General features: G+C 40.2%; 1 protein-coding gene across 2 annotated transcripts in view; it reads left to right on the top strand.

Annotated features, from left to right (window-relative positions):
* LOC105559057 (BMP-binding endothelial regulator protein) overlaps positions 1-8,637 on the top strand; it is a 57,538-nt gene that overhangs the window by 30,820 nt on the left and 18,081 nt on the right. The window contains exon 2 of one of the 2 annotated variants that reach the window (XM_012007070.1): positions 1,808-1,948. In XM_012007070.1, coding sequence (XP_011862460.1) covers positions 1,849-1,948 — 100 coding nt within the window. In that variant the 5' untranslated portion in view covers positions 1,808-1,848. Of the gene's footprint in view, positions 1-1,807; positions 1,949-8,637 lie in introns of those variants that run through there. The other variant, XM_012007071.1, reaches the window with a different exon arrangement.

Below are 8,637 nucleotides of genomic sequence, written 5' to 3'. Positions count from 1 at the left end.
CAGTAAATCCGCAAAGTGTTCTTCAAGTTTTCTTCCTTCTGAATTGTAATTCTTCAGGAATTCATAAAAGAATATCCTAGATAGCACAGTACGTTCGCAAAGTTCTCTTCAAATTTTCTGTCCTTCTTTTTTCATTCCTCGAAATTTATCAGCTTTTCCGTCCCGAGTGTCACAACTGACAATGAGAGAGACAAAGCGTAGCATTTGTTACGTATAGACTTTTATGTGCGGGAAGGCAATTCCGCAAATAAAATTTGCGAGCAGGGCTGTCTATTTTTTTTTTAACAACGCAAAAGTGATATCTCGGTTGCGTCTTTCACAAGATTACGGACGAGGGATGGGGGAAGTGGAAAGTACAATCAACGTATTGTTGTTTTCCGCTACTTTGTCGCGTGGTACTGTGTCATAAATATCCGACGAGAGCATGGACATAGAACTGCCCGGTCCGAATATCTCAGCTGACCTAAACGACTTTCGAAATAAACGAGTAACTAAATCTGAGTGCGATTAATATACTTATCTTCGCACTTGACGCAATCTACTCGCTCGCGCGCGGTGCAACGCGTTCCGGAATATTCCCGGAGTTCGAGCCACCGATCGAAAGAATCGGCTCGTAAATTTCTCGATTCGTCGGGTCTGCCGGTTGTCACTTTTCTCTCTCTCTTTCTTCTTTCACGATCGCGCCTATCGATATGGCGCGTACGCGCCTCCTCGAGACACAAGTGATACGTGTTTGATATGTGTGTGTGTGTGTGTGTGTGTGTGCATGTATTAATAGACTCGTCGAGTCACCACACCGGCATAGAGATATTTCGTCGTGGGTGTAACGATATACGCGTTGCATACAAAAGACACAGCCGCGTAGATATTGGTTTCGCAATCGATTAGGATACAGATACTCCGGTGATCGCGGCCGACGGCGGGGATCGCTAACGCGAATTCTAATCCTCGCGGCCGCTGGAATTGTCATTAATCAAGCAAGGCTCGTTAGGCTCGTCCGATGCATTTGGATTGGATTATGCATTTAACGCGTTGAATAATGTATCGGGCGCCAGCGTTCTTAACGAGCGGGAATAATACAAGTCGCAATACGTTCCGTTACTTCCCATTCGGCCGCGTCGCCCGCTTCCCGCGAGACGCTCTTCCTCTTTCGCTTAATCTTTCGAGTGGTACGTAGCACGTGACTCAAGGCCCGCGGATTGATCGAGCAATTTGCAGTTTTAAATAAAAACATAAGCGCGCGGCCGACGAGAGGTTAAATGCACGCACGTGATCCACGTGGCAAGGCGGCGCCGGGGAAATTTATGCGGTCTAAACGCATGGAAATCGCGGAAGTGCATCAGACTATTATGTATCAATGTTAATGGTGACAGTGCACTTGATGATATCGTTAAATCTACCGTAAGCTCTCTAAACGGACGGAGAGTGGGTGCGTATTATGCGTCACGTGGTGCACTCGATCATCATGGGTTAACGTTTCTCTAACGGGATTATTCCCAGAAAGCTAAATTCGCCGGAGATTGAAATAAAATATGAGCCGTTTGGATTTTGCGTTCGGCACGATTATGCTTGGCTTTGTCCCGCGAGTTTATATACAACTGTGTCCATTGTCCGAAACCAGCGCGAAAGTTCAGGCCGTGGCGTCGTCCTCATCGTCATCGAGCGCATATTTTTAACACGTGGACACTGGCTCGTGTTTCAAAAATAAAAATCCGTTCAAGTGTTTTGCCATTTCGCGTTGCACAATCGTAGAGACTAAGCACGTGGAGGCACGCGGTTGATGAATGTATCTTTGTCGTTCTTTCAGCAAATTGTCGCGGCAGAGTCTGAGATCCGGCACGTCTAAACATGGAGTTGACACGATTACCTTCGATACTGGCTTTGGCTTTGGCCCTGGCCTTCCTCTCGACGGCACACCGTTACGACGCCGCCTCGGAAAGTATAATAGGTGAGTATTACGAGCGCACAGAAAGCACGCGCGAGCGTGTTATTTTGATAGCTGACCAACGATCGGGCTCAGAAAGGTGCCAACGTCGAAATCCGATCGATGCCGTTTGGCTGCATCCAGATTAGCATTGGGCGAAAAGTGTCATCGCGCTGCTCTCCGAGGGAGCACGTAACGCGATACGTAAAACGTGCTTGTAGTAATCAAAGTAGTACCACCACTTGGGCAAAATTCTAAAGTATTATAATCCTAGAATATTATGCTAGGTGCAAAAAATATTCCGTCACAATTGTTATCGTTTATTTTTTAAATTTAAATGCATACTTGCGTTATAAGATCTGGAATCTGAACATTTACACGTCATAAAGAGTGAAAAATGTTCCTGTTCTTTAAATCAGTAATCAAAGTATACACAGTACCCTCCATAAGTTTGGAAACGCCCTATATTTTACGGATAAATAGTGGCACAGCAGCGATCTGTGCACGTGTTTGGTATAAATATATCATAAGTCGTTTAAATAACGATATATTTACGATAAATAACGATAAAATTACGACACGTTTAAATAACGAATTAAACAGGTGGATTCGCAAAGGGCGAATTACGAGTGAAGTGCACCTCTGGGAGATTCTCCAGCAAGAATGGGAACGTATCCCGACTGAATCTCTGCAAAAGTTAATCCATCGCATGCCGCGAGTATGCAAGGCAGTTAGTAAAGCAAAAGTTGGTTACTTAGAGGAATCTAAAATTTAATGTAAATCTTGATTAAAAGCTGGTCGTACGCACGTATGTGTCTTCGTTTTAGTTTCCTTTAGTTAAATAAACACTTACAAAGCAAAATACATCGATTTTATTATGTCTTTCTTTCATATTACACACTTTTATCAAGCGTTTCCAAACTTATGGAGGGTATTGTAATTTTAAATGATCGTGTAATATTCTAGGATTAATGCGGGTGAACTTAAAACAGTGGCCTAGTTTACACCGTGCGTCCAGGTCGTTACCTGTATCTTATATTCGACCTATTCGCGATAGGTCGTGACGGTGTAAAGGACTGTTGATAAACGACTCGACTTGGCTTGGGTCAGGTCTCTTTCTCGCTTGCTGATGACGTTCACGTGAGGATTTGATTTTTACGCTATCTATATTCGGCTTAAAAGTATTACAGGTTTAAATGGTGTTGACGTTCCTTTGGACATTTACTTTTAGTTTAAAGTACAGGTTGCGCGAACGAAATGCGGTAAACTAGGCCGATATTCTCCGATGGAGTTTTAAACTCGAATAAATTAATTATCGATTATGAAACAGTCGCATCGCTAGAAATTGCACAAATCGCTATGGATTATATTAAATTCCACCGAATTTGTGATAAGGGCTGAAATGGAGTATTATCGAAGCAGGACCGATATGAATTATACAATTAATTACAGAGTCTCAGTGATCGAATTGATAAAGATACTCGGATTGGAGGGACCTTCAGATTCGAACTTTGGCGATAGCATTTGCAATAAATTCTTTACAGTGATTTAAAAAGGATGATTATTAGCATCAAAAATTGAATTAATCGCCGATTTGAGCATGTGGATTCGCTGTTCCAACAAAAAGCTGTGTTTTAAGCTCGACAAATAATCGGCACGCGGTTCACTTTTGAGTTGAAGAAAAAGTAGAAATTACCAAGAACCAACCCTACAAAAGTGGCCACTTCTCTATTTAATTGTGGGAATACCGTTGTTATGGTCATTTGCGTGGAAAACAATAATCATGCCGTTACGTTTCTAAAGTTTGCAAACTGCACGGAAAAGAAACGATTTCTTTGGATTTAATAAATTTTGCTGTATCCAAATTTGTTTGAATTTGAAATAATATCTTCGTCTGACATAAAATATTTTTCTTCTCTTTGATCTATTAATGATATTACCGTTTGATTCAAACAACATCATCGTTTGATAGAAAATATGTGAAAAGTGTACATACATACATCTTTTTCTTTATACATTAGAATTTTCCCTTCGTTAGAAGAAGAAAGATAAACACTGAATTAGTACACTATGTTCAGCTATAAAGAATAAACCATTAAATGATTAGGCTGCGTCTGCTGATGCGGTCGCTTATGTGCCTGGCTGCCGTGATTTCACTTACGAGTTCGGCGGCCATCTAGTAGCAGCGCCGAACTTTATAGGCGCCTGGCCAAATAATATAATTATTTAGTTTGAAGGACTAAACTCTATCATCGAATGATAGAGTTTTAGTCCTTCAAAATGATAGAGATTGTTTGAAGGAAACAACAAATAATTTTTCGTACAAGCATATGTTGTTTCAGCGAAACAAATTTCAATCAAATAAATATACGAATACCAAATCCAAAGAAACCTTTTTCTCTGTGTGCACTTAACATTATTGCAACGATGAGTATCCCTTAATCTACGATGCTTATAGAACCCACTTAAAAATTCCTTTCCTTTCAGTTTATCGACGTTAAATTTATTGTCTCAAGCTGATTTACAATATCATGTAATTATATCTTGATAATAATTACGAATATTCCGCAGGTTGTTTTACACGTGAACGAAATCGACGAAAGGGAGTGGCGGAAATATCGCGTGTTGAGGGTGGACGGCGTGTTTTTATCTCGTTTTCGTTCGCGTTTCGTAATAGTTGTGTCGAGTGACACTTCCGCGATATACGTACACGCGGACCTGGCAAGAGCCGCGCGCGGATATTGCCGAAGTGATCAAATTCCCGATTCCAGCTACTTTGCTATCTCGCACTGCGCTCGCGCGCGTGCGAGTCCGTCACGCTCCATTTACGCCTTTTAAATGCTCTATTCTTAGCCTATCTCCATTATCTGCCGTTCTATTTGCGCCGGAATCGAGTCGAATCTCACGACTCGTGCGAGTCATCGCGAGCGGAGCAGGTCGCCGTCTCCGCCTCGCATTCTCGCAACAACGCTTTTGTTCGTTCGCGAGTCTACGCGAGTCGCCGCGGCAAATTAGCCCGAAGAATCGCGCGTGCAAATTTTTTTTTTTTAAGCACTCTTCGTGGTACCATTTTCCGACTATTTTCTCAAGGATCTTACGCGTTTGCTTTAACTGCAGGAGCTGTGCTGTTCGACAAGTGTATACGCGGTATGTTTGTAATAGGGAAGCAGTCAAAAATTATTTTCTAAAACTATTCAGCTTCACAAGACAGAGTATTTTGGAAGCACTATTGAGGAATATCGAATGTATTCTTAAAATGGATACAAAAGATCAACTAAATATTTGGTGATTATTAAATATCTTTTCTATAGACGAATTGATTCACGTGAAAATGTTTAAGCCGATTTTGACAAAGTTTTAATCTTGATATTTTATTATACATATATAATTTTCTATGTTCTTTTTATTATGCGCAAATATATCACCTAAAATAATCGCGCGACCGATTTATCGTCTATCTTGCCGCCCTGATGCGATTGAGAAAAGATTTTAATTTTTATGTGCAAATTATTTAAATGAATAGTTTTTACAGAACCTTACAGAAAAAAATTTTCTCATATCTCCGCTCTCATACCTTTCGAAATAAATTTCTTCAAACAAATATATAGGCACAAAAACGAGAGTATAACTTTTTTCAGCAGTAAGAACAGTAAACTAGACAAAATAGATCTGTGTCGAATTAATACCTCACTTAATCATGAATTCACAATGAAATGATTTGAATGCAGATTTGCAATAAAAAAATAAGATCCTATAATCGAGAGTTAAAAGGACCTTGATTAATTGTAAACAGCATACAAACCGTGATTACATAATCTGTATAACTGCACTGAAAAAAATTTCTGGTTGAATATGGACGAATCAGATAATTCCTTTAGGATTTACCAGAATTCCTGTAATCCTACAGAAATTCTGGTAAATCCTAAAGGAATTCTGGTAAATCCTAAAGGAATTATCTGATTCGTCCATATTCAACCAGAAATTTTTTTCAGTGTGTGCATAACCGAAGTTACCTCGCGTAATTGTTTGCAAATTATCAAAATACTTGAGCTTATTTATTAGCACAGCTACGACGCGATCTCGCTCGTCGATCGATGTCTCTTAACGGACGACTGATTTATTCTCGCGACTTACGATCGCTCGTCGATAATTGCGCGTATTGTGAAAGATATCGGTCAACGACAATAAAGTCGACTTGACGAGGTCAGCCTGGCCGAGTTCAATTTACGATGGTAACTGCACCCTGGCTGCTTTTGCGTGCGTGCGTAATTTTGGTCGGAAATTGCATCGGGCGTAACCGTATCCGCGCGGAACATCGAGCGGCAAGTTCGGCCTGAACGGCCGCACTTACGCTGAGTGCGATGAGTGCGTAAATCTCGCCCTCCCTTGTCCCGTCCCTCCGCGAGGGACCCTTTTCAGGACTGTGAGTGCGTCTCGTGTCCGCGTTCGTCGCCGGGCAGCGACATGCTTTTCAGGAAATTGCATTCCCGCTGCCCGGGGCTATGTCATCGACCCGCGTTGTTTCGCAAAAGTCGCGAGAGCGAAGTGCGGTTCCGCAAACGCTTCCGATACCGCCGAGTGTGGAGAGCGTCCGTTTTAGCGCCGCATTCGCGAGGCCGATTAGGTTCGCGCAGCGCGGCTTCATTTTGTCCGATAATTAATCCTAAACTCGGCAGTGTGTACGAGGCCCTTGGCAGAATGGCTGTATTGGGCCTGGATAACTCGGTTGGAAGAGTATTCGCCCGGAAGATCCCAGATTCGAATTCTGGCCTAGTCCCAGCCCGTTATTTGTCTCGCCGAAAATGAAGAAGCGACGCGTCTTAGTGCCTACCTCCCCGAAGATACATCCCTATTTATTACTCTTGTACTTTCGAGTCGTTTTATGTCCCAAACGAGGGGTAAACCGCTGAGGGTATTGTGGTGTACAGATTTCGGGCATTGCTAGGCATTTTTTCGGCATTAGTGGGTGTTATTTGGCCATGCTGGGGTATTTTAAACAAACTAAAAGTATAAAACGAGACAAAATAACAACGCCAGTGTTTTCTTGACCATATCTGGCATTTTTAATGGTACAGAAAATTTATTGCGAAAAACAGTACCTTAGCTAGGGTTTGAACGTGGACTTTCCTACGCTCTAGGCGGGCGTCTCACCAATTCGACCACTGAGGCACGTGAGATAAAATAAGATTATAAGATAAAGGAATGCCCACTGGGCATTAGTAGGCATTGTACATGATTTAGGTCAGCGGTTTACCCCTCAGGTCCAAGTCTTTGTTTTAAGTAACGCACAATAACTGTCTTCTGTCTCACGTCGTAAATATTATATGTATACGAAGGCATCGTTTGCAGAGACTAAACGTGTGTAAATATACGGGAGTAACAATTTCACTGCACGACTGTTAATAATAAATGAGTATTTTATAAACATTGTCTTGAAATTACAAGTCAGCCATTCTGGCAAGGTTTCAAAGCGTCTTTCGTTACCTGCACTCACAGATTCTTCTTCGCGGTTGAAATGCAATTCGAAATACTTAATGTAAATGTACAATACATACGTAACTTGTATTTTGCATCTGCTTCCTGATGCATTGTGGTAAATCTCTTCTATTTTGTGAAATACGATATGCCATAGTAAAATCGAGTAAAAAGAGTTGTCTTTTTGCATTTCAATTGGACGTTAAGCTTCTGCCTTTCTCGTGCCAAGTTTCGGAATAAATGCACGAGTTTTTTTAGCTTAAAAAACAAGTTAACGCATCGCATTCTTAATTGCTCTGCTTTTCTGCCGTCGTAGTTGGCAATGAGAAGTAATCGTCAAGAAAGAAATGACATTGTTAATATGCAAATTAAGTAACTTTTATAATAGACGTAAATGATTTTTCTTCGATAAAGACTTCCACGTATCGTTAATTACTTTGTGTTGAAATCGAACGATTTAATAAAAACTAGCAATTCTTACCTTAATAAATAGAGATGAAAAATGATATTGCTCAAGATTTAATTTTCAAGACATTTAGTTGGAAACTCATCAAACGCGCGCGTACGTACGATCAAGTGATCTCCGCGATAAAAGCAATTCGATCGTCTGTCTGCCATTAAAATCGGAATCTTTATTTTACAATTGTAATTATGAATGCAGAATTATAGCATATGAGTGCAGAATTACATTTAACTTTATATATCTTACGTAATTCAATTTCAATTTCAATTTAACGCTTTGATCGTCATGTGTATGCATACTAATGTCCGCATTTTCTTCGGATTTATGACACTCTCATACGAATGATAATTTCCTATTTAATTCGCGTTGTTCATTCTTCATACGTAAATCATACGGATTAAATGAAAAATTAAATTCTTTTGTGTATGGTAGAAGCACTTAATATCGTATACCTAATTTTGGACACTTGTAAAAAGAGAGTAACCAACATTTTTATTTATTGTAATAACGGGTTAAGACATCCGTCACGGTTTCAGGGAGATCCCAGGTTCGAATCCTGCACAGTTGGGAAATTTATGTTTTCTTGTTTTTAAAAAATGCCGGTTAAAATTTCTGTATTAAACGTTTAACACATTTATGTGTTAATTTAACATTTTGCTCTTGTGTTAATTGACCTCAAATGTAAAATAATTAAAAGAACTGAACTGAGAAGAAATGGTAAAACAACACAATGTGTACTTATTTTTTAATCTTACATAATACATATGATCTATAT

Source organism: Vollenhovia emeryi, unplaced genomic scaffold (genome assembly GCF_000949405.1).
Source record: "Vollenhovia emeryi isolate VEMERY1.0 unplaced genomic scaffold, V.emery_V1.0 DF939292.1, whole genome shotgun sequence".
NCBI classification, from domain to species: domain Eukaryota; kingdom Metazoa; phylum Arthropoda; class Insecta; order Hymenoptera; family Formicidae; genus Vollenhovia; species Vollenhovia emeryi.
This window is presented reverse-complemented; position numbering and strand designations above follow the sequence as displayed.